At 32.8% G+C, this 26,395-nt stretch overlaps 4 protein-coding genes across 6 annotated transcripts in view; 2 read left to right on the plus strand and 2 right to left on the minus strand.

Moving 5' to 3' along the window:
* Positions 1-3,002, plus strand: part of Syn (synapsin) — a 60,727-nt gene extending 57,725 nt beyond the window's left edge. Inside the window, exon 15 of the mRNA XM_090107236.1 lies at positions 481-3,002. Within this exon, the coding sequence (XP_089963362.1) occupies positions 481-671 (191 nt within the window). The 3' untranslated portion in view covers positions 672-3,002. The remainder of the gene's footprint in view (positions 1-480) is intronic.
* Positions 3,003-3,210: 208 nt separating this feature from the next.
* LOC149904577 (piercer of microtubule wall 1 protein) lies at positions 3,211-6,138 on the minus strand. Of its 2 annotated transcripts, none has more exons than XM_090107237.1 (3): positions 5,870-6,138; positions 4,672-4,758; positions 3,211-3,374 (listed from the first exon to the last, which is right to left on the minus strand). In XM_090107237.1, the coding sequence occupies exons 1-3, from the start codon at positions 6,030-6,032 to the stop codon at positions 3,250-3,252; spliced, it is 375 nt and encodes a 124-aa protein (XP_089963363.1). In that variant the 5' UTR covers positions 6,033-6,138; the 3' UTR covers positions 3,211-3,249. The 2 variants fall into 2 exon arrangements, with proteins under 2 accessions (XP_089963363.1, XP_089963364.1); XM_090107238.1 differs by lacking the exon at positions 3,211-3,374 and adding an exon at positions 4,005-4,205.
* Positions 6,139-6,956: 818 nt separating this feature from the next.
* LOC149904578 (uncharacterized) lies at positions 6,957-16,933 on the plus strand. Of its 2 annotated transcripts, XM_090106833.1 has the most exons (14): positions 6,957-7,301; positions 7,623-7,720; positions 8,181-8,269; positions 8,495-8,647; positions 9,871-10,007; positions 10,797-10,922; positions 11,125-11,216; positions 11,417-11,510; positions 11,863-12,019; positions 12,529-12,700; positions 13,010-13,223; positions 13,298-13,390; positions 13,483-13,630; positions 13,711-16,933. In XM_090106833.1, the coding sequence occupies exons 1-14, from the start codon at positions 7,116-7,118 to the stop codon at positions 16,449-16,451; spliced, it is 4,500 nt and encodes a 1,499-aa protein (XP_089962959.1). In that variant the 5' UTR covers positions 6,957-7,115; the 3' UTR covers positions 16,452-16,933. The 2 variants fall into 2 exon arrangements, with proteins under 2 accessions (XP_089962959.1, XP_089962960.1); XM_090106834.1 differs by lacking the exons at positions 6,957-7,301; positions 7,623-7,720; positions 8,181-8,269; positions 8,495-8,647 and adding an exon at positions 8,887-9,638.
* A 169-nt stretch (positions 16,934-17,102) lies between these two features.
* On the minus strand, positions 17,103-24,089 carry LOC149904579 (glycine dehydrogenase (decarboxylating), mitochondrial). Its single transcript, XM_090106835.1, has 18 exons — positions 23,847-24,089; positions 22,772-22,850; positions 22,544-22,679; positions 22,305-22,469; positions 21,990-22,218; positions 21,562-21,785; positions 21,177-21,352; positions 20,863-21,092; positions 20,607-20,783; positions 20,336-20,520; positions 19,884-20,085; positions 19,398-19,547; positions 19,041-19,153; positions 18,619-18,766; positions 18,126-18,333; positions 17,597-17,769; positions 17,409-17,489; positions 17,103-17,241 (listed from the first exon to the last, which is right to left on the minus strand). The coding sequence occupies exons 1-18, from the start codon at positions 24,051-24,053 to the stop codon at positions 17,131-17,133; spliced, it is 2,994 nt and encodes a 997-aa protein (XP_089962961.1). The 5' UTR covers positions 24,054-24,089; the 3' UTR covers positions 17,103-17,130.
* Positions 24,090-26,395: the final 2,306 nt, after the last annotated feature.

The raw sequence follows: 26,395 nt of genomic DNA on the forward strand, positions 1-26,395 counted from the left end.
ATTTTTCAAAATAAATGAACACCATATTTTCTTTTAATACCTAATCTTTGATGAATAATTTTATACAATTTTCTTTTAAATGAATAATCCAATATATCACTAGGTTCGATTTTTTTATAATTTTCTTTATGAAAGATCTACTTATCAAAGTTACACCAGTTGATAAATCCTGTGTCCTGTTTGCCAGCACTATTAGTATACCTAATAATTAATAATACTAATCAGTCCTTAAAAATGAGTCGTCTTTTTTTTACCCACTTAGTACGAGTTGAAATCAATGACCAATCTCCCAACCTGACTACCTATAACAATCTTACAAACACGAAACAATAATTAATATAACACGTATGAAGGACGAAAATCAATCCCGGCTCGTGATCGATTATTTTATATTACTTAAAAAATTATATTTATAAAGTATTTAAATGTTATAAATCTCAAATTCAATATTCTTCGTAACTTCATATAAAACATTTACAGTATCCCAATCGTCCACGGTATCGTCCACGTCCGCGGCGCCGACCACGACCGCGGCCCCTGCGACCGCGACCACTAACACGGGCAGCCGCTTCTCGCGGCAGGGCTCCCTCAGCGCCGCCCTCACTGAGGACGCGGAGGACACCATGAAGAACTTGAGGAAAACCTTCGCCGGCATTTTCGGAGATATGTAAAACCATACGTTTGAAATATAGAGACTTTTCTTTAGAATTCGTTAATTTTTTGGGGTTTTCTGATATTTTGAAATTGGTTAACGCTTTAAACACAAATGTAATATTGATTTTTTTAAGTTAATGTTATTATTTATATAGGTTTGGATTTTTTTAAAACTTTGGCATGAAAGCCAATAAGTTCGTATGTTAGGTTATACCTACTTAAAGTATTTTGTTTCGTTTTCAAACCTTATTTATTACATTTTATTTTATTAGTTCCTTTATTTTTAGAGAGCGTAAACGGTGTTAACAACTTCTGTATCCGCTATATACATTTGAATATTGTTAATTGAATTTTGATTTGTAACCTCCCTTGCGTAAACTATAGTAAGGGAATCGCAAGTTGCACTGAATACCTAATGAAATAGGATCCTTTATAATACCTTAAAATATAATAGCAATACAAATCTGAAAAAGCTTAGTTTAAGTGTTGATTGTGAATGTAGATTTTTTACAATGAGTTACCATGAGTGACTTTACGAATCATCTAAGCTATATTGTGATGGAAACAAATTAATCTTGTGTCGTCACGCTACAAATATTATATTCTTATTAATTATAAAGTTATTATAAAAATCATAAATGTCGCTACGTTATTAGAACTCTTACATCTCGTAGGGACTCATTTACACAAAATAGTGCTTGTCATCTTTTATATTATAAAGTATATTTTATTCCTGATACAACTAAATGATGGAAAATAAATAAATATTGTTAAAATATTATTTACGTAAGTTATTAGTTTTTATAAAACTCAAATATATTATGTTTAGTGAATGTTAATTTGGAAGGAAAAAATATATTTGAAAGAAAAGAAGATATCTCACATGATATTCGATAGAGATGACGGAGAGAGTAACTGGTATGTAAGCAATGCTATTTGAGACAATATTGTTAAATGCAAACATGTATTCCACATTTTATTATATAGAATGTATCTTACCTATTATATCTTGTAGATTAAGACGTAAATCTTTAAGAAAGCGTTAATTATTATTAACACATCCTTCGCTTCCTTTCTTCTTGTAGTAGACCTTCTTTGGCTCTAACGCTACCGTTTTTCATAATTAGTAGAAGTTAAATTTCTATAAGTTAAATACATATTATTATGAATCCTATGATTTGCTTCATACCGAAATAACAATAATTTATAAATTAGTTTTATTGCGCATAGTCATATCATAAAATGAGAATAATCATTGTGTTGTTATTAATGATAGATTGTTGTGCGTCGCATTGTCTACTGTTTAACTGTTTTCAAATTTTAAACTAATACTCTTTAGCAAATATAGTAGAAAGTTATAATGTATAAGTAGCTGAATTTTATATGCAATGGAAATGGCAACCACTTGAAGTTTTATTTGGGCGAATGTCATCAATAACTATTCTACTAGTTGTCGTACAATTACAACGAAAATAACTACATAATTATATAGCTACGTGTTTAGTACAATATTAAGTATATAATAGAAGGGAGAAGTTCTGAATTGGAAAAGCTGTGTTGAGTTTATGGTATCGAAGTCAATAGAAGCGTGTCTTTTACTACTGAGGCCTTGGCATTGTGTTAAATAATTGAAATACGATATTCGTAGATGAATGATATTATTATGCACTCGTAGCTAGATTTTGACACGAAAACATTAGCTCTAATTACGTATATAAGAATATGTAACCGTGCAACTAGATCATCACAATGCCGGGACCTAAGAACTGATGTATTTTGCGTTCTCAATGACTAAAGTGGTTAAATTTTATTTAAGAACATATTTCCAATTATTAAATGTTAAGATAATATAAACACTAAATATAATGCTGTTGTTGTTGTTGCTAAACAAGTTATACATTGTGTATCCACTCGTATGAATATGCTCGATTGGTTAATCACGATAAAATCGGTTAAACAATATACAATATATCCTCCGAAGGAGCGCGAGGCCTCCGAAAGAGAACTAGGCTCGGGCACCTGTTTACCTCGCGATTTTATCTTGATATAATCATTCGATAATATTAAAGAGACATGGTCTGTCGTAATTATAACTGTTTATAAATTATTCTCATTTTACTTCTCGTGTCATGTGTTAAATTAATTAAAGAATTACCCTGTGTAAGTAGCGTAGATTATAATTATAATTAGTTTATATTGATGTATGTTCATTTCAGTAAATTAAGTTAATCCCTTTAAGTGATGAAAGCAATAATATTACCTTACTCGTTATTCTCATTATATTATGACATCCATGTCTTATTGTAATTTAATGGAATTTGAATGCATGTTAATCTATATTATATTAAATATATACCAAATACCTCTTTTGGTAAGTCAGTAAATGCTGGTGTTTCATTGCTAGTTCTATTCCTACATCAGTAGACAATAAAAGATTGAAAACCGAATTAAAACTTTATTAAAAATTTGATCAATAGGAAAAGTTGATTATGAAACATTATATAACATGAATGAATATCTAAAATAAGGCAGACACATCTCAAATAACGAATGCTAACAATACACATGTAAATATTAGATCTAAAATAAAGATAGTTAACGATAACCAGCTGGGTCCATTCCAGTGTTGAGACTGTAATTTCGATACATGCCGGCTGCGGCTAGGCGATTGGTAAACGTTTGGCCGGCAGGGAAAAACACTGAGCTAACAGAATGGTAACCTAGAAATAAAATACTATTATACATGTGTTACATAATAATTTGAACGCTTTACGCAGTCTTCATTCCTACTGGAACCAGGCTTTTAGCGCTAGGCATAATTAAATGAAAATTGCTTTACACGATAAATACTGATCCCAATAATTACAAGAAAATTTAAAGAGAAAAGACGGTATTAAAACGTTCTCTTTTTATAAGAAATAGCTAAACAGATTTAAATGTATTCCAAGCATAAAGAAATTAAGCATAAAAAAAGAAATTCAGCTTAAGTATAAGGGAAACTTAGTACCACTATGGTAGAATAACCTAAGGTAAAATATTTTTTACACAAATATGTAAGTACATCATTGATAAAAACTTTGAAAGCATCTCTATGTTCTGTTTATTTTGCTTTACAAAAAATTGTGAGCCTCGAATCCGTATACAGGATTGTTTCTTGACAAAATGTTGTATAACAACCCTTAAATACTCGTATGAGGTAAGGTATATAATAGTTTTTCAAATTAAGCTTTTCGCTGAAATACTTTGCGCTTATTTTATTATAAATTTAAAGTAAAAAAATAAAAGTCATCACAACTCAGTAACATTTTATTTTCTCACAAAACTCTTACGTAAACATAACATAACGCTTAGATATTACAACATAAATCGCTTAACAAACAAAATTCAGCTTATATGAAGATTCTCGAACATGAATAAAGAATATTCTTATTTAGTTGATGGTGGATCCATAGAAGTGTTGAGAGAGTAATTCCTGTACATCCCCGCTCCGGCCAGGTGATTGGAGAAATGCTGGTTCTTGGGCAAGTATGTCGTCGGTACCGAATGAAGCCCTAATAACAATAATTAAAATAGTTTATATACTTCATTGGCAACTAAGTCTTGTCAATCTTTCTATTAAACTCACACACGTGCCTACACTACACATTCATATCACAGTTCAAATAAAACAATTCATGTTTAACATTAAATTACTAAGATTTAAACATTTAAGATACTTGTAAAATAGGATATAAAATGATTGAAAAGAACTTACTCTTACTTATGATAGAGATTATCAGGAAAAATGCTTAGAATTAATAGAAACACGCCGAGACCTATAGCCAACTAAAGCCGTAAACATAAGCACACCGAATAAAAATGTTTACAATTTTCAATCTTTTACAAATATATATATATATATATATATATATATATATATTACCGCTACATTTGCTACCGTAAAAATTAACCCATTCTTAGACTTAAAATATTATTGTAATATTAAAACAAAGTTTTATTTTGCAATACAATATTTACCTGGAGGGAACCAACCATATTCACTGGCCGATGTTCTGTAAAAGGGGTGCTGTTTACTCACTTGACAGCCATATCCGTTAAACCAATCTAGAAACAAAATTATATACTACGTAAACACTTAATAATATGATCGATTAAACGATTAAAGATTTAAGTTAATTATTCTAAATTATAATTAATGGTAGCCATTTTAATTGATCGTGCTAAGGTTATATTTAAATAACAGGAACATTTATCATAATAAATAACTACGGCAATACTGAATTGATAAAAAATAACACCATTTAATAAATTATATACTAAAACCTTCGTCGAGAATCACTCAAAAAATCGCATCAAAATCCATTGCGTAGTTTGAACGATTTAAGGACACATAGGGATATAGGGACAGAGAAAGCGACTTTGTTTTATACTAAGTAGTGATGATAATTTAAGCAGATAATTTGAAAAGAAAAACCAGGTAATGGATGAAAAGCAGTAGATATTATTAAGGCAAGATGACAAAAATGCCAGGCACATAATAAATATTCTAGAAAGGAGCTTCATCACGAATTAGAATCAAAAAACTTCGCGGAATTCGTAAAAAATTTGAATATTATCTCAGAGTTAATTATAAACCATATCAGGCGCAAAATAGGAATACTTTACGTGTCGGTCGTATAAAGGGAAAATTTTCAAGAATTTCTTTAATATAAACTAATAAATAAACTTAAAGTCTTATATGTACTTTCTATTCCCCGTCCAATCTATATAATCTTTTAATATTAAATGGTATGGTACAATAAATAATGAAATAATAATAATAATAAAGTCTACAGGACTATTGAATTTTGATGTTCAGCATAAGATAGGAATAACAAACCCGCATAGTTGAAAATGGGAGTTCAGTGACTCGAATCATCTATCATATAAATGTATAGTCTAGCGAAGGACATGACTTTGCATACATTTAAAAATAGTTAACCTTTTGAAGCAACGTTTTGAAGCTTACTTTTAGTAAAGAACACAATTTCTTACTAATTCACAAAGTTATAAGAAATGCAATACGTTCGTATTTGATAAACTTTTGAACCTACAAATACAGAGTATTTGTACACGGATTTCAGGCTTACGATTCCAAAATTCTAAATAATTAATATGCCTACATTTATTTCTATACTTATCCTTATAATTAAATCGATTATCATGTATTCCTTACGTGGATGCTCAAATCTTTTGGGCAGATTACAAGTCACAAAGATATCGGAAGTTTTTACAGGCCTCTTGATCTCTTCTTGTAAGCTCGCTCTATCGATGCAAGTAGCAGAGCAGAATCCTGCTTGCTTCTCCTGTGATTGTTGATTGTTACCACCTTCACTCATGCTTTATTAAAGGAGGCAAAGAAAACTTTTGTTGAAAATGAAAGTACTAAATTAGACGAAACAGAGGACGTTGCTAGGTTTACGCTTAAATTGATTGCAGCTGCTATCAAACTGTCTTGTTTATACGTAACCTTGGCAACAATATTATGATATGTTATATCCACAGAACAGGTTATATCGGTTATATCGAAAGGAGTTTTTGAATAAAATTTTGTAACTGAAAATTTTGTGTAGTTTTTTTTCCTTCTGTGGCTTGTTAGCTAACTTATTTGCATAATTAAGTTCAGTAACGTTATCGATCTGACTTGTACTGTTTAAAAAACTATTTCCTAAAGGTGGTCATACATTGAACTGAGTCTACAACGAAAAAGTATTATAAATTTCCATTGTAATTTTCATCTTTAAGAAAAACTTAACTAAAATGTGAATTTTTAAAGCAAATAGTAAAACAATTTCATGAAATGATCGGTTTGTAATAAGCACTTCATAATATACAATTAGTAATTCATAATGAGGCTAAATAAATATATTATATTCTCGGAAGAAGCATGACCATTAATCCTAGGTGTAATAAATCTATTGCAGTTTAGAGAGCATAATAGTAAATTAGCATTTAGGTATACATTATTGGTACACAATGTTAAGTACCCATCACATCTTCATAATTTAATGAATTGGAATAAATATGAATGATTATAACATTACATTTTTTGCGTTATGTGCAAAAAACGTTGGTTCATTTCCAAGCTTATTAAAAGTCCAAATCATTCTAGTGCAAATATATTATGGAAAATTTAAAGTACATAATTTTAATATTTTTAGTGTTAGATGACCTTAAACTCATTGAGCATGCAATCCAGTGAATATATTAGCCGTTATCAGCAGTATCAGGAGGAACAGACAATAAATGAGTGGGTGTCTATCGCACTCTACCATCCTTCCACAGCTTATTTCATTTGCACTTAAATATTACACATTATACGTTTATCCTCCTTGCTGTCAATAATCAGCATCAAAATAAAATTCCTTTGCCAAATATTCAGTAATTTTTATTTATAAAAGTAAAGTGTCAAACCCTACAACATGAAAACAATAACAATAAATGAACCGATAAATCTTAAAGTCGTGAGTTATGAGTTAGATTTTTCTACTTTGTTTACCCCACGGGAAAGGAAGCAGAAAAAGAAAGATATCAAAATACCGCTTATAAGGCTACCGAAAAAGCACTATAAAATTCCTTCACCTCCAGTTATTAAAAATAAACAACAGGTATTGTTTCATCAAACTTTATGAATAATTTATAGAGCATGCTTATTTCTTTTATCTTTTTACTGTATTTTGAAAATTACACTAAAATTTATAAGGTAGATCTAATTAATGGTAGTTTGGTTTTTTGTTGTTGTTATATTGTATGTCCTTTGTGTCTCGTTTATAATGTACAGCGTTATCATTTCATGACTTAAATTGATTCATAAGTTAAGTTAACTTCTATTATAGGAAAAAAATCATCTAATACAAATTTGTTGATTCAAGCTTTATACAGTGCAATTTTCAAGCAATGTAAACAAAACTTCGATGACCTTTTTCTAGAGCAGAGATGTAAAAAGCCTCGTGGAAGAACTATTAGACGACATATATGCAGATCGACGCGACTGGTCTCACAATAGTGATGTTACATATAGCCACGGGTAAGTTAGGATTTACGTTGCCTATTTTAAAAACTTCCCCGTTTGTTAGAAGCCTTCCACAATATTATTATTATGAATTACTAGCGGTCCGCCCCGGCTTCGCCCGTGGTACATATGAAAAATAGATGTTGGCCGATTCTCAGACTTACCCGATATGCACAGAAAATTTCATGAGAATCGGTCCACCCGTTTCGGAGGAGTATGCAGACTAACATTGTGACACGAGAATTTTATATATAAGATATTATTTGAAAATCGACAACTAGGAAAAAAAACCTATTTCAAAGAGTTTACGGCTTAAACTAGTAGAACTTACTATCACTTCCTTACTGCCATGTAAACTGAAATAAAAATATCTTCAATTTGAGTGATCACCATTTTTCGTATGTTATAAATACATCCCTATAAATGCTCATAACTTTTTATAGCGAGTCAGAAATTTGAACACAATTTATTACAGATCAACTACAGCCCCATCTTTTTCATCGTCTCAATCAAATTATGGAGAGCAGACAGATGCCATAGAACGAAGTTATTTGGAATCATTACGTAATGAAATTCTATATATATCGTAATTCGTATAAGTACATTTTTAACATTTGTAAATACCTACCGTAATATCTTTGATGTTTTTAATGTATTTTACAATGTACTATTAAGTTAGTAATATGTAGTATATTGTAGTATAAATTTCTTTAAAGCTATTCGATTTGTACACAACAACTCTACATTCTCTACATTCCGTTTTTCACTGATGAAAACGTAATCTTTCAGAAATTAATGAACTGCACTATCAAATTCAAGAATGGGGGAACAATTTACAATCGGCAGGCGCACGGCTTGCAAAGTGCTTGCGAACACGAGATCGTCTGAAACGCCAGCAAAAGAAGCTTTGTGCGGCTTTCACAATACTCTTGCGGCATATAAGTACGTATGCTATAATAGCGCTCGTATGTGACATTTATGAAAAGACATCACGATGCTTTCAGTCGGTAGTCTTTCATATCGTTTCTCATTTGTATCTTGTTTATTGTGGATTTGTTGAATAAACTTAATGTTTTTTTTTCTATTGATAACATATTGCTTTTAAACAGACAATATTTTTTTAATCGTCCCATTAATGGAAACATTAAAACAAAAATCTATTTTTATTCAAAATATTCTCACTTTGCTATATATTTAAGAATAACTTATTAATTACTTTATTTAACACGTAAAAAGTTATAATTAAAAAGATGACAGATTCTCTAAATAAAATTTCATTTGAGTTTTACAAATGGGAAAAGTTTAACGCAAAGTTTCATTCAATGCTTAAAATAATATGCCGACGTCGAGCTTTGTAGAGACTGGGATGGTTCCTCGGTATTATGGCTAAAATTCAGATACAGCGGTGTGAAATCGATATGCAACGCACACATGCTCAGGCTCTAAGCCCCAGTGCGCATGTCCGAAAAACACTACCAACTTTCTAGTTCCGAGCTCGGTATATCCCTGCATTTACTGCTACTCCAACATTGATTTAAATAAAAAGCCAAAACGATTCAGTGGTACGGGGTGCGCAGCGCCGCCTATCCATTCCGCGTCCAGCCCCGTAAACATCACATCAGCTGGTTGACGTCGGACTTAGATGCTTTATAGACATGACGTCTTTAATCTTCGTCGACTTTTATTTTGTGAATTGTGAATTGCGCAAATGCTCCAGAGCTAAAATGTCCCTCTTATCAGCGAACTAATCGACGAGTAGGTAGTTTATGAAACCGCAGTGATAATGGATCGAACAAGGCTAGCAGATCAATTACTTGGTTCGGTGCACTTGTAAGCTATGCATTTATTGTCAAATGTGCGCGTTGTGCAAAACAGATGAGTGCTATTATAAACTCTCTCCGGAATTTGGCGGGTTCATCGAGGACCACGTCAGGTACCTGTATCTTTTATATTTTATTATTTTCTGAATAAAACTAAACATGTAACGATTGTGTCATTGTCTGCGTGAATAAATTTAATTAGTGGTTTGAGGGAGACGTTGAAATAAGGAAATTCATCAAACTTCATCGTAATTAAGTTTTTCGCATATCGTTATAGTCAGGAGTCACGTAACATTAGCATATTTTAGACATGTGACTGAAAATCATAGTGAATTCCCCTTATAGCTGGCGACACAAATGCCCGGTTCGGCGTGACGCCAGGGAACGAAGGCCCAGGAGAGGGAGGCTTCGGAGAATGGCTGCATGCGATGCGGCTGGTCGCTCGGCTCCCGGCTGGAGTGCCGCAACATTTTCGCAGAAGAGTATATAGAATAATATATTTCCTATGTAGTGAAGTTAATAGACGTTAATAGATATAAAGAGTTATATAAACACATGCATAGCGTATTATAAAAAAAAAAAACAAATATATTCCTGTCCATTTATTCGTATACACATTATCCATAAAAAGCAGTGTTCTAAATCTCATAAGACAGAGTAATTAACCGTGGATGTTTATAATTTCACTTCGTGATTAATAACCTTTGTTTCAATATCTTTATAACTGGATCACTCATGAATGAAACTATAAATGGAATACAAAGGAATTAGTTATATGAACTTAATATTTGCCCTACATAAATTTCCTCTTTTGAAAGCTCTGCCAACATCCAAAGTTTGTTTGACGTCATTGTCAGTACCTGAGTTTAAGTGGTTTCTATATTTAGAATATCTCAAAGTTCTTCGTTTAAATAATAAACATTGGATTATAAAAGCCTACAGAAAGAATATAAGGTTTTTTTAATAGGTATTACAATATCACATTTAAGTTTATTTTGGAAACTACAACCTGGAATTGCTTCTAGGTATGCTTAATAAGGAAAACCTAGAAGCTTAGGTATGCTTAATAAGTTTATAGATTAGTTAAAAATACTCTTGCAAAAATTTATTACAAATTTTGATTCGCTATTTATCGCGACAGTTTTAATATGAGTAAAACAATAACTACATTACATTACTTTTTTTAATAATGATATTTTTTTTATAAAATGTATATCCAAAAAAGTATGTACTCATATGTATTATCGTATTCATAACATTGTTTTTTATAGTTATGGCTAACATTAGCAGAGCGTCACCTAAGTACAAGGAACATAGACTGGCCTGTTGCGGAACGCGCCTGTTTCAAAGGCACAGCCCTACCTGACGACGCCGAATTGAGTGCTCAAATACTTAAGGTAAATAAATATTACATGAACAGCAATTTATATGAAAATTTACATGAATTGTAAGTATATGTACTAAAGATCCGTCCGTATGTTAGATGGGCCATGGCCAACTAATTCATCCCATTAACTTTCAGAATAGAGGAAAAAAATAATTTACGTCTATTACAATATGTAGAAATAAAGATATAATTTTGATGTTTTATTGTTTTAGGATCTGCATCGTACGGGCTGCTCCTTATTCTGTGGTACAGAAGGACGCGAAAATCAAGCTATGCTGCGTCGGGTTTTACTTGCATATGCACGGTAATTGTTATTTTTTATTATCTTTGTCAAATAAAAGCATAAATTGTAACATTCTATAAAAAATATCCTACGCTAAGGCAGGTAGGATATTTTTAATTTAATTAAAAAAAAATACTTTAACAAAACTTAAAATATTATATTTTATAATATTAATTACGTTAAAAATTTATTAATTTGATACGATTTTTTTTATGTTTCAGATGGAACAAAGATGTGGGTTATTGTCAAGGATTCAATATGATGGCTGCTATAATTTTAGAAGTAATGGAAAAGTCCGAGTCGGATTCTTTAAAAGTAAGTATACATACCTAGGTGTAGCGTTAAATCATCTAGCCTTTACTTAGCACTAAAAATCACAATTATTCTTCATTTATTTTAATTATGCGGTATCCTATACTATAAGATTTTATTTATTCCGATATTACACTAAAAAAAACTAGTTACGTAATGAGCGATTTAATAACATTTTTTTTTCTGAAAAGTATACATGAATGTTGATATTACGCCAAGTTTAGGCTTAAAAAAGCTACCTCAAATATGTTTTTTCTTTTCATTTTTCAATATGGTTATATGTATATATTACTTATTAGACTTGATGTACTGTGAATTAAATTGTCTTTGTACTGTTTTATAAATAATGTTACAGGTGATGATATACTTGGTGGAGGCTGTGTTACCAGAAGGATATTTCGCAGATGACTTGCGTGGTTTGTCTGCGGATATGGCTGCGTTTCGGGACTTGCTTCGGTTAAGACTACCGCGACTGGCACATCATATGGACTATTTGCAAAAAATATCTGACGGTATTATTTATTCTACGAAGTTAGACTTTTAGGGCCGATTTTTCAATGCTTGGATAAAACTTATTCGTCGAATAATGTATAAAACTACCACTTTAAAAACGTATTCTTATTGCCCGTATTTGACAGTTTACGTGACATTTTAATATTATCGTGTAATACTTTATTCGACGGATAAGTTTTATCCAAGGAAGCATTGAAAAATCGGCCCTTAATAAAGTAGGCGAAGTTAATACTGTGAATAGTTTCGACTTGATATAGGTAATATTATATATTAGGCAAAAACTGAAACTTTAACGAGATGCAACATGTTCTCTTCATCAGATTATAATCAAAGTAAAGTAAAAAACATTAGTCACAACGGAATTAGAATTTGTTACTTATTTAAAATCTTCTCACCAAAACGTCAAAAACTTAATACCTATGTATTAATTGTGCTGTTTGGAGACAGTCATAATTTTGCAATATTATTTATACCGAAATAAAAATTTATGAAATTATTACAATCACAGGGGGTGGCGTAGAGCCGCCTTTGCCAGACGTTTTCACCATGCAGTGGTTCCTAACGCTCTACGCTACGTGGTTGCCTCGAGAAGCCCTCCTCAGGATATGGGACTTGATTTTACTCGATGGAAATGAGATCCTTCTCTTGACAGCTCTTGCAATTTGGGATATGTTACAAGAGTAAGTCTTTTTGTAATACAATTGACTAAAACTATATTGAGCATTTTCTAGTGTATTTTTTCTTTTCATAAATACAAAATGATCACAAAGATTACGGAGTAAAATAAAGTTCACATTAATTTTAAAAATGAAATTAATAACCATTCTAATATAGTTATTCAAATATTGTTACCATTTTATTTGAAAGAGTAACATTAACATAAAGCTTATTGAAATAATACCTCACCGTATATTCATCTATAATAATATATCCTCAAAAGTCGAAATAATACAATATTATGCTCCTAACTTATTACGTGTCGCTTTCAGCCGAATATTATCAGCTCGATCTGCGGATGAGTTCTACAGCTGTATGGGAGGTGGCGCCAGTACGATCTGGGAAGCGAGTGACGCTTTGGTCGCTCGAGTAGTTTCATTGAACTCAGCACCTGAATTACCGGGTTTAAGGAATCTACATCGGTACAGAGTTACTCCTCCAGCACCACCTAACGCCCCTACTTCTCATCCACCTTTACAATCTGCGGTAGGTTTAATACTCATAGTTATATATAATGTCTATGTATTGGAATAGATAATGCCAATTCTAAATAATTACAGATGCAATCGATGACGAAACGAGGTTTGCGTTTGTTTTATTCTGAGGATGAGGGCGATTCTAGTGATGATGGCAATAAATTAGCCCTCGCCACGGTAAGCATTTTGAGAGGTTAAATTTTACATTAATTGATGAAATTTCAATTAAGTAAGACTTACAGTAAATCTTTAATATTGTTCAATTACAGGTAATACCTCGACGAGAAAATCGATCAGGGACGGGGGATAGATTAACCTTAGATATTGGAGCATTGAAAAGACAATATGCGCGACTTCGCGAACGCCAAAGACAAGCACACGTCATATTAGCAGCTGCGTGTGCCCGTCATGCTGCAGGTTACACATTTACTTCATTAATGCTTTGTCGATATTTCATTAATGTTTAAAAATATAATTAACTAAATATTACTTTTCAGTTGGTGTACCCACATCGCCCACATCACTTACTGTAAACAACTTGCTTCTTGGAAAGAGTGCAATAGTGAGTTCTAGAGGGAGGCGACTTGGTCCTCCTCCTGGTGCTGTACCACCAACTCGCCAAAGCTCAACAAGCTATGAAAAAAATACTTCACATTCACGTGCTCCTTCCAATGAAACAATTAGTTGGACGGAAGTTAAATCACGTAAGACATTAGATAGAAGAAATTCAGTAAAATGGAAAGATATAAAAAAAGAAAAGACTTTAGAATTAGTTAGGAAGCCATCTATAGATTTAGATGAAACTGGAGATGGTATTATTGTATCGGAATTAGAGGCAAATGCAATGATTGCTTCAATTCGTTCTCGTAGTTCTAGTGAATCTTCATCATATTCCTCACATTCTGGTTCTAGTACGGATACTAGTCTGTGCGATGAAAATGAAGGCGCAAGTGAATCTGAAGCGGAAGTGGTTGATGATAATAAAGAAAATGAAAAAACTGTCAGGTTAACTGAAACTAAGCCACTAACTACGAAGTATAAGAATCCTGAGATAAGTTCACCAATCACGACAAAAATTTCATTAGTGCCTACTTCCTCCGAACCAGAAAAAAAATATTCTTCCCACAATGAAAATTTCACGAATCAAATCGAAATATTTAAACAATGTTCAACACGGGCTAATATAGATAAGTTAAGTTTAAAACTCACGGAAACCCAGTTAATGCCTGATAAGATATACAAAACAGATACCATTAGTCCTTTTGCACCAACCACTCGAGCTTCAAAAGAAATTAAATCAAATTTTTCCTCTACTAATTTTACTGCTTTAAGCCCTGTTGATCTTTCACCTTACCACAATATAAATTTCCAAAAATCTTCCTTTTGTTATGATTTTGAAGCAAATTTAAGACGGCCTTCTACATCGAAATTAGATGTAACTTCAAGACCACCTGATTTAATTGATAGTTTTACAATGTATCCTAATTTTGTACCTGATATCGATATATCTGAAAAATATATATCAGATATAGATAGTCCATCGAGAAGTCCAGATTCTGATAGTGTCATAGTAAGTGAAGACGAACCACCAATCCCACTTAGAATTGATAAATATTTCGAAAATAGTCCTGAATTTTTTGGAGCAAGGTTAACAGATTCAAAAAACGATCACATTCCAAGTCGAAGGCCTACTAAAAGAAATTCTCGTGTACTTAAAAAGCCAGATTCGTTGACTCTCAAAACTAACAACAATGAAAGAATGGGAAAGAGTGAAGTAGAAAGAGCCTCATCATTACCACAACAGCATACATTTGTATGTAAAAAGTCCGTAAGCCCAGAAAAAAATGAATCAAATATATTAAAAACTATCAAGATATTAAAAACGCCTACTAAAACAGAAAAACAATCTTTAACGACACCACAAAAAGAAATCAATGTTGACATCAAAACTAAATTGGATCAACAGAAGATACAAACAATTACCAGTCCGAAAGAATACATTCTACAATCCGGCCGAAAAAATAGTGAAAGAGCATTACAAATTATCCAAGAAAATTCTCAAATTTTAAGCAGGATATTAACAAAACAAAATGTATCTAACAGTTTTAGTATAAGTAACACTTCAAAACAATTAAATAAAGAGTTGAATAGTGCAGAGGAACACGTGAGAATAGATCAAATCATATCAAAATCATTAGACTCACCTTTTCTCAAAGAATCAACTTCAGATTCTTTAATAGGTGGTATCAGAAGAAAACCTAGCAGTGAAATAGGAGATAAAAATGATTTTATAAGAGCTCGACCGATATCCATAGATGATCCATTTTCATTTGAAATGCGAAAAAAACTACTTTCGCCAGACCACACATTAAAAAATTTAAAAAGTCCTAGTACGGATTGCCTGGGTAATAAAACTGACTTATATGGTTGGGAAAACAAAGGATTTCTAGCAAAATGTGAATATAAAAATACAATTATGGAGTCCGAAGACAAAGAAGATAATATTGTTAAGATGAGAAAGACAAGTGACTCGTCAATACGGAACCAGACTTTTTCTCAAAATGATGTAAAACGTACTCCGGATTATAGTCGATATTCTTACACAAGTGATTCTAAAACGTCCATTACCCAACAATCATTAGATCTTAAAGATACATCCACATATGAACGAAGATTTACTTCTGACGATATCAATTACCCCTTAACAACTTCAAGTAAATATAACGATTATATTTTATCTAAAGTTAGTGACATTTGCAGTAAGACTATAGATAAGGAGCCAAAAGTTTGTGAAAGATTAAACACAGAAAGCGTTCAACAAAGTGATTTCTCACAAAAAGTTACTTCATCTATAAGTTTTACGTATGAACCTTCAATGGAAGACGATTCGCCGATGGGTGCAAAAAGCAATTCAAGTGACACACTATGTCAAATACAATCATTAGATCAGGTTTCTACGCCTATATCACCAAAAATATTTCCAAATAGGGATACGTTACCTTTTCCTAAGGATTTTGCGGAAAAATGTGATAAATCAAGAGTGGAATCGGACGATACATGTAGTGCAATAACTTCAATGCTAGAAACTGATACATTATCATCATTGTCATACCCTCGCAGTCCGTCATCTAATTCTTACTACCCATTTCCGACGCGACCTGCACTTCGTACGCCAAAAGACTTCGGTGTGAAGTTGGGACTGTATCCTAAAGAAACAATTAGCTCTCCACCAAAATAATTTCAATAAAATAGTTTGTAAATAAGTAATATATTACTGTGAACTTTTCTAACTTTTTACATGTTTTGAATTATTTATTATAGCTATGCGTGGTTTCTTGTTGTGTAAAACTTTTTATGTTACGTTTGTTATAAAATGTTTTCCCAGAAATAATTTGTATGCAATATTTTATGAGAAAAACTGAGCTGTAATAATTTAAAGTGAACTGACTACTACTGGCAAATGCATATAGGTACTAGTAACTGTTAATGAAAGCAATAATCTCCTTTAGTTTTATTTTATGTGAATACTAAAAGATTAATGTGGCTAAGTGCCATCATTTACGTAGCCAAATATGAGTATTTTTAAACAAAAATAAAAACTATAATATTTCAAATTAATTAAGGATGAAGTAGAAATAAAAGTAACAAGTTGCCTTGAATTCAATATTATGTTATATGTTAATATTTTAGTGCAAAAAGAGAATTATTACATTAAAGAAAATTACAATGTTAATATAGATTGAAAAGGGTGGCATTTGGCAATGAAAATATTGTATAGCTTAATGTAACTAATTTCTATTGGGATAAAAAGAAGATTAATGTGGTAATTTATTTGGAGACAGTATTTATTCTAAGAGAAGATTGTCATGAAATACATATTATATATTAATGCAAAGGTTTTAATATTTTTATTTTACTTAGAAATCATCTATAACTGGAGGACATGTACAAACGAGATGTTTGTCGCCATACATATCGTCTATTCTTCCAACTGTAGGCCATATTTTTGTTTCTCCTTTTACGAATGGCTGAAAAGAAATATAAATATAAGAGACATTTTGAGTTTAAATTCCTACAATTTTATACTACACATACTTTTAAGAACAAGTAGAAACATATCAATTCATATTTTTTCGAGAGAATTCAATTACCTGCAATAAATAGAAAACGTGTTTATATACAATAAAAAACTTACTGCTGGAAAAGCTGCTTGTTCCCTGCTATAAGGGCGATTCCAGTCCTCAGTAATTACATCTTCTTGAGTATGGGGTGCCATCTGAATACAACAAAATATCTTGTAGTACTATTCTTTTTGAAGAATTAAGCTATATATATACAAAATATATATGAATGAAAAATATTAATAGCTACAGCATTTATTACCTTTAATGGATTTAACCGTTTGTCCATAACACCATCTTCTATATCCTTAATTTCTTTCCTTATAGCTATAAGAGCTTCACAGAACCGTTCTAGTTCCTGCAAATCTTCTGATTCAGTTGGTTCTATCATCAGGGTACCGGCTACCGGCCAAGACATTGTTGGAGCATGGAAACCTGAACGTATAAAAAATACTTAAGAATTTAAAATTTCGATACTTAGTTTAAAATAACGTTAATCTGAGAAATATATTTCTGAGATCAGTATTTCTTCCAATATCATAGAAATTAAGTTCAATATAAAAAAAAAAAAAAAAACAGAAAATTAGGACTTTTTACTTCACACTGATGTCACCTTAAAAAAGTTACTGATCTTAAAATTTTCAACACGTAATTACTTATCATAATGGCGTGTGTGTACAACGCAGCTCTAATTGTTAGTAGAAGAGAAACTGAATGCTCATTTTAGTACCGAAAAAATTTGTCCATCACATGACACTAAGTATACCTACGTTACATAAACAATAGCTTACCAAAGTCCATCAATCTCTTGGCAATATCTCCAGGCTCGATATTTGCGGTCTTTTTAAGATCTCGCACGTCTATAATGAATTCATGTGCTACGAGTCCTCTTTCGCCTTTGTATAACGTCTTGTAGTGACCATCCAGTCTTCGTGACATGTAGTTTGCGTTGAGGATAGCCACCTGTGTAGCGCGCTTTAGACCTTTTGGTCCCATCATCTAGGAAAATTAGAGATGAATATTCGTATTAGTATGAAAGTTTTTGTTGTATTTATGAGTGATATTCTAATTATTATTAATTAATTTAAAAACAAGAAAACAGCGCGGAACTTCCCAAGTCAAAACAAGATAGAATAAAAATAAAATATAGCAATCAGAGACAATATACGTTTAAACAGGTAAAATGATCTTAAATGTTTAGGGGGAGGTGGTCAGCAAATACATATATATTATGTATTTCCTTTTTATAGCATACATTTTCATCTTACATGCAGTTTGACTTACTTTGATATATGCCCATGAAATCGGCAAAATAGCTGAAGAACCATATGGCGCAGCACTAACTGAACCGAAGCTATGAGCCGCTTCACCAAGGTCAGCTAGCGGGTCCACTACTGGGTGAGAAGGCAAGAATGGTGCTAAGTGAGCTTTCCTAAGTATAAGAAAAATATAATATCAAAATAATACAGAAATAATATAGTTTCATTAAACTAAAAAACACGTTAAATCTCATGAAATTATTGTATTGTCACCGATCCTCGATAAATCTCCAATAAGGCTCCAAAATCCACGTCCACGATATGAATTTTGTAAGAACGTTTTTTTCAGAAACGAAATGGTTATTCGAAATTACGCTATATCTACAAATTACACAGCTACCTACATAATCAAAGCAGCAAAATAAAGTTTTTTAATATTCAACTTACACTCCAATAGGACCCATACCGGGGCCACCACCACCATGTGGAATACAGAATGTTTTGTGTAAATTCAGATGGGATACGTCACTTCCATAGTCACCAGGACGACAAAGTCCAACCTGTAAATTACAATGAATTAAATGTACACTTGCTAAACATGCTCCGCAAAAAATCATAAAAACCTATACAATATAGCCTTCCTCGATAAATGGGCTATCTATCACCGAAAGAATTTTTCAAATGGGACCTGGTTCCTGAGCTTAACACGTTCAAACAAACAAACAAACTCTTCAGCTTTATAATAAATTAAAAAAGTATAGACTAAGTTCACTTTGAATTGCAACAACAGTCAACAAAAGTTACCTGTGCATTCATATTAGCTCCATCCAAATACACTTGGCCGCCATGCTTGTGCACCAATGCGCAAACGTCAGCTGCCCTTTCGTCAAACACTCCAAATGTGCTTGGATACGTTAGCATCAAGCAGGACAACTTTTCACTGTGTTGTTCGACCTAAAAAGCATTATACTTGGAATGAAATGAGCTTTTAGCATTACCTACAAATTATTATCTAGAAAAATAACCGTTCGTTTAAAAATGCATGATGTATAGGGATTTTAAGAAACAGAAAGTGCTACAATGTTCTATTATACGAAAGCTAACTGGCCCGGTGAACGTTGTTCTGCCTTTTACTTTATAATTAGGGGTATAAAAAATAGTTTGCAACCTATTCTCAAACCTACAGAATACTTTAACATACAAAATTTTATTAAAATTCTTCAAGCCGTTTTCAATAAGTATGGGAAATTACACTCACGAGAAATTTAAGATTAAAGATACAAAACTTACCATCTCTTTAAGATGCTCCATATCTACATCACCATTGGCCGTAACACGGATGGCACAGACCCTCATGCCAGCCATATGAGCTGATGCTGGGTTAGTACCATGAGCACTAACTGGAATCAAACATATATTCCGACCCGTGTCTCCTCGAAACTCATGGTACCGCTTTATTGTTCGCAAACCAGCGTATTCTCCTTGGGCTCCACTGTATAGAAAAATTGCGAATGAAACATTACATAAAAAGGGCGTGTGTGCCGAGCACACGAGTCAGAAGTGAAACTTCTTTGGCAAAATTGACATGACGTGACGGTATTGCTATGACGCGAACATGAAATTTTACTCTCAACGCGCCTGAACAAGTTTCACTTCAAAAGCAAAAATTTATATCAAAACTGAATCTGTTCTGAAAACAACCTTCATTCATTCCGAAATATTTTATTTTAAACATGACTTACCTATTAGGTTGGAAGGAAACACGATCATAGCCAGTGATAGCGCAAAGATCTTTAGCAAGCTCTTCGAACAGTGCATGATATCCTTGACACTGATCCAGAGGAGCAAATGGGTGAATTTCAGTAAAATGTTTAAAAGAACACGGCATCATTTCTGTTGTAGAATTCAACTTCATTGTGCAAGATCCCTGTGAACATAATTACATACATATAAATAATACGTATGAACATTATTATGAACTTTTAAGAAGCTATTGTTATTTAATGCCCTTACCAAAGGTATCATAGAATGCACTAAAGAAATGTCCTTATTTTCTAGTCTCTTCATGTATCGTACAATTCTTGTTTCGGAATGATGCGCACTGAAAACGGGATGAGTTAAATACGGTGATGTCCTTCGAAATGGTCCGTTCTGTACACTGCGTGATCGTACATCTCCATATTGCATTACCTGTATTGAAATAATGAAAATAAAATGCCCTAATCGATAAATTATTGGCTATATCAATCAGTTATTTGTGACGTTTTACCTCTTCCACTTTCTTACAATCGAAGATCCAAAGCAAATCATCAACATCTTGCATTGTAGTTGTTTCGTCTAAAGCTACTCCTATAGCACCATCCTCAAAGTAACGCAGATTAATTTTCTTTTCCTGTGCCCTTAATTTTATCGCATCTGTGTCATGGTCTGAATTAGGGACTATGTGAAGTGTATCGAAATACACATCGTTTGATTGTTTGTGTCCTCTTTGGCGGAGACCTGCATGCATTAGTAAAAATTTAAGCTCAAATCATATGTTTTTTAAGTAAGTTTATAACTTATATTAATAGTAGCAAAAATTACCGTGATCCAAAACAAGGGTAGCATTGTGAACCCTAGTGGCTATATCTCTAAGGCCCTGTGGTCCATGATACACAGCGTACATCGCGGACATGTTTGCTAAAAGTGCTTGAGCAGTACATATATTTGAAGTAGCTTTATCACGACGAATGTGCTGTTCCCTGGTTTGCAATGCTAATCTGTAATAGATTGATTAACGATGAAATTACATCAATCCAGAATTGATTTGAAATCGGGAACCTAATTTAATAATATTGTAATACACAAAAGTTTAATAAAATCTATTCCATATTGGTAAGCCGAATCTTTGCCACCCGCTGAAATACATAACACAGTCTACTAATAGTAGTAGTCTACTAGTTTTAATTTGTATTAATTAGGTACTAACCTATAAGCATCCCTTCCAGACGCGTCCCTGGTCACACCAACCATACGGCCTGGCATGAGTCGCACTAGAGCATGTTCTGCGGCGAAAAATCCGGCATGTGGACCTCCGTAACCAAGCGGTACGCCGAACCGCTGGGACGTGCCCACTGCTAGCGCTGCACCACATTCAGCTGGTGGCCTCAAAAGAGCTAATGCTAGAAGATCTGTGGCAACCACTACTAACGTCTGCAATAAAATTAAAGTTTATAATACAGGGTAAATTTCACCGCTTGCTGATAGAGACACTTTGATAGCTGATGATACGTATGTCGTATAATTTCATATACATGTAATTTTAACAGGCCGATTAGCTAAATAGAACATATCCAGAAGTTCTGAAACTGGACCGCAATGTACTTAACGAAACATATGTATAAATTATAAACTTACACCGTGTTCTTGAGCGGCTGCAGCCAAACCAGAATAATCGTATACTAGACCTCTCGTATCAGGACATTGCAATAATACTGCCGAAATGTCTCGCTGTGCGAAATCAGCCTGCCGCACGTCCGGTAATACTTTGACTTCTAAACCTAGAGCATCCAGTCTTGTTTGAACTACTGCTAACGTTTGAGGGTGAATACGTTCCGATACTACAAACTTTGTTCTTTTGTTGTGTCTAAAAATACAAGAATAATTTTAAATCGAAGTACTCAAATTATTGTACATTATTTAGTATAAAAATATGTAATAGTGAGTAGATACCTATGACACAGCGATAGGGCTTCAGCAGCAGCAGTTCCTTCGTCAAGTAATGACGCATTTGCAACATCTAACCCAGTCAAATCGCTAACCATCGTCTGGTAATTGAGAAGACCCTCCAACCTGCCCTGAGAGACTTCTGGTTGATACGGCGTATACTGAGTTGTCCTAAAAATTCAAAACAATCTCCAACAATGTCGCTATAGAAAAGTTAATGTTTTTATTTTATTATAGGTACATACCATCCTGGATTTTCAAACATATTTCGCATAATTGTATGTGGAACACAACAATTGTGGTACCCCATTCCGATGTATGATCGCCATATTTGATTCTTTTCAGCAATTTTCCTCACTCTTTCAATTAGATCATATTCACCTGAAATAGATAATATTAAATGATTTTACGTTTTGATCTCAAAATTTTCTTATTTTTTTGCTTATTGCGCATATATATTTAATATTCCTTACTCATTGGATCATTGATGTCCATAAGGCCATTGAGTTGAATTTGCTTCGGCACTGCATCGTTTGTGAGTTCATCTAAACTCTAAAAGTATAAGAATAATTATTAAATCTAATTTATAAATATAATGCTTTAAACTAAGGAGGAATCGAGTTTTAAATAGTCCTGAGAAATATAATTTGCTTTTTTCATTTGAAGTTGAAACAGGTTGAAACACACGCACATTGAATCCTACTACTATTATAAAGGCGAAAGTTTGAATGGATGTATGGATGTTTGTTACTCTTTCACGCAAATACTACTGAACCGATTACAATGAAATTTAGCACACATATAGAGGGTAACTTGGATTAACAAATAGGATAGGCTTAATCCCGGAAATCCCACGGGAACGGGAACTATGCGGGTTTTTCTTTGAAAACGCGGGAAAAGCCGCGGGCGGAAAGCTAGTACGTACATAATTTCACCCAGGCGCCATCCTACACGCATACGCATAACCGTATGGTTCAGAGCAAACATGTTAGAAGAGAGACTGCCAGGTTTAGCTCTTTAAAATATTCATCTAGAGATAACCCCCAACAAATATTATCCACCCGAATCGCAAAAAATTGGCAGATATCCATTTGTTATATACCTAGTGTGTGCCATAATATAATTGTGTATTGTGCAATAAATTAATAATTATTACCTACCGACTCAACATGTTATATTATTGTTTTTAGTGAACGTCTTGCAAAATTGCATGTTGTGACCGCACCTGATTTCATCAAAAACAATGGATTATTTTTCAATATATATTTTTTTCTTTTTGACAATTAGGAAGAGAACATTTTTATATTTTATGCATATTCAATTTTTATAAAATCCATAGGTATATAAAAATAATGCACCCCTCACAAATTAAAAAATCAGTAGATCAGATTCTTCACTTATCCACTTGCGCATCCATTAACTTGTCTTGTCCCCATTACGCATTCAAATAAATGGCACGAGAAAGACACATGTTTTAAAATGTTTAACTAAGGTTACGTAAAACAAGGATTGTATCATTTGTATAACTAATTTAGAAAGTAATTTTACCTTATATCCTAAAAGATCTAACATAGTAACTACATCTTGATCCCTAGGGCCGATGTGACGACTGGGGAAATCAATTCTCTCAGGGAACAAACGATCATTTTTTGAACTTATATTCGTCAAACAACGGAAACACGCACTTCCATATTTAATTTCTAAATTTTTGTGTAATTGATTATAAATTTTCACAGGTTTTAGTAATCGATTCATTTTTAAAAAGATTTATTCATAATATTGTCCGTTCACATGAAAGCTATACAATATACTGATAATAAGGTCAAAGCTTAATAAGACAACACAAAATTAAAATAGATAATTAGATAAAGCAATAAGTAAATACACACTTCTGTTTGTATTGCATGATTATTGTTTGTTACAAATGACCTCTTATCGTATGTGTTTTAACTTTCGATTATTATTGCGTGAAAAATTGCTGTGATTTCAAATATCACAGAAAAGGTACGTGGCATATTATTTTGTAATAAGTAGAATTAATGAGAAGAGTATATATTATGGCATTATATACCATTTGTTTAAAAAAAAGGATATTCGAGAACACAATATTTATTTACATTTTCATTTTCAAAATTAGTGAATCTTATATGAAATAATCTTATATATGTGTATATAGTTACTTAGTTTCGACAGATAAAAAACAAACTTTAATGATAATACCTAACATCTGATTAAGTAAAAAAAATGATTCGGCGCCGAATCATTGGAATTTACTAGCCAGAAACTATCTCCATCGACGACCTTTGGAAATGCTGCGATGAGACACCGATCGCCCATTAGATTAAACGCTATAAGTGGGCCTGGATTGGCCACACGCTACGTAGAGACCCGGAACACATACCAAAGCAATCTTTGCATTGGAACCCCCAGGGAAAACGGAAACGTGGCCGTCCAAAGCTCACTTGGCGTCGTACTGTTATCGCAGTGGCCAAGTCTATCGGAAGGTGCTGGAGTGAGATAAAACGAGCTGCCCAAAATCGACACGCATGGCGGAGTACTGTTGACGCCCTTTGCCCCAGCTAGGGGCCTTAGGATATTATTAAGTAAGTAAGTATGTAAAAAACAAAATTAAGCATTATTTATTTTTATTACTTTAACAAACTATTCAGAATAATAAGATAATGTCATAAAATCATTGTATTGTCATCGATCCTTAAAAAGTGTCTGATATTGGATGAAAACCGCGCATTAAAAAATGTTAAATTCGAGTCGGTCGGTCGGAGTATGGACGAAACTCGAAATGTAATTACATATAATGTCTATAACTTTATAGCTATTATTATAAAATAAATAATAAAATGTACATAGTAAACTACTAACTTCCTAAAAAATGAGCTGGGCTATAAATTTTTCATTTTTTGAAAATAGCTGAAAATGTATTCAATTGTGAGTAGAAGGCGGTAGAAGTGCATAACAAAGCAGTGACATCTAAAGTTTCAATTAGGTAACCTTTTGTGCGGTAACCGAACCGTTGCGTGCACCAGTCGAAATTTAATCTTATCCGTTTGTGTAGATTATATTTGTATACGTAGTATATTATTATTAGTCTGTGATTAATGATTATATATAGTTACTTAGTACCAGCAGTTAGACTAACCTTTGATTACGACTTACCCTATGATTAAAACCTTCCTAGTGTAACTAATTTTTGAATGTTTCAAACTCAAAAGCCAATTCGATCATAGTTACGAATGTTTTCCAGTTTTTGGTGTTTTTAGTTTGAAATCCGTAATAGTATAATTCGGAATATGATTAGGTATATAAGAACACTATTTAATAATTTTTTATTTAAGTACGCGAAAAAGTTACTCTTTTGGAGTTTTGGCGCGTGGTGAAATAGGGAATATGCATGAAACTCGAATTAGTCTCAAATATTTTTTTAATAATCTTTATTACTTCATAATGAAGCTCCTGTACTTAAATATTTTTAATATAATTTAAAATTCATTGAGAAATTAATTTCTAAAAAGTCTTAACAAAGTCTGGGAAATTTCAAATATATAAAACGCGACACCATTGGTCAGAGCAAACCAAGGAGCAAACGCATGAACTATGACGTCATAATGCATAAGGTACCACGTGGTACCATAGAATATGTCATTTCACAGAATACATAATACCTCAGAGCAATATTTATTCCTCTGAGCATAATACCTCAGAGCAATTAGGTTTATTCCTCTGAGCATAATACTAGCTAAACGCTACAGAACGGACACTCTCCGCCTCCCGCCAAAATTAAACAATTACCTCGCCCCGCACGATCAGACTAAAAATGGTTCACATTTTTCTGCAAGGACGATACGATCGATCGATCGCGCTCGTGAGGTTTTCGTGTGACACAAGTTTCTGAACATGTCACCCGACTAAAACGATTTTAAAAACGTTATCACGTCAATAAAAAAAAGTATATAATGCATATTCCTTGGAACAAGAGTATTTGCCACGAAAGGAGTCCCGCAGACACAGCTCTGAGCTCTGTGATCTGTCAAAGCTGCCTAAAATAATGTTGCTAGTAATCTTCCATTTAAACCAAAATT

This window comes from Colias eurytheme, chromosome 11 (assembly GCF_061535395.1).
Source record: "Colias eurytheme isolate Ceu_HAF_F1 chromosome 11, ilColEury1 Martin Lab GWU primary, whole genome shotgun sequence".
NCBI lineage: Eukaryota > Metazoa > Arthropoda > Insecta > Lepidoptera > Pieridae > Colias > Colias eurytheme.

Bases quoted from the DNA above. Each gene is read 5' to 3' on its own strand.
- LOC149904578 (XM_090106833.1), top strand. From the start codon at position 7,116: ATGAAAACAATAACAATAAATGAACCGATAAATCTTAAAGTCGTGAGT. The intron at 11,217-11,416 runs GTAATTGTTATT...TTTATGTTTCAG, and splicing joins GTTTTACTTGCATATGCACG to ATGGAACAAAGATGTGGGTT. The intron at 12,020-12,528 runs GTATTATTTATT...TTACAATCACAG, and splicing joins TTTGCAAAAAATATCTGACG to GGGGTGGCGTAGAGCCGCCT.
- LOC149904577 (XM_090107237.1), bottom strand. From the start codon at position 6,032: ATGAGTGAAGGTGGTAACAATCAACAATCACAGGAGAAGCAAGCAGGA. The intron at 4,759-5,869 runs GTAAGGAATACA...TTTTGTTTCTAG, and splicing joins CAAAAGATTTGAGCATCCAC to ATTGGTTTAACGGATATGGC. The intron at 3,375-4,671 runs GTAAATATTGTA...TTTTATTTCTAG, and splicing joins ATATGGTTGGTTCCCTCCAG to GTTACCATTCTGTTAGCTCA.
- LOC149904579 (XM_090106835.1), bottom strand. From the start codon at position 24,053: ATGAATCGATTACTAAAACCTGTGAAAATTTATAATCAATTACACAAA. The intron at 22,851-23,846 runs GTAAAATTACTT...TTATACTTTTAG, and splicing joins TAGATCTTTTAGGATATAAG to AGTTTAGATGAACTCACAAA. The intron at 17,242-17,408 runs GTAAGTTTTTTA...ATTTCTTTTCAG, and splicing joins AACAAGCAGCTTTTCCAGCA to CCATTCGTAAAAGGAGAAAC.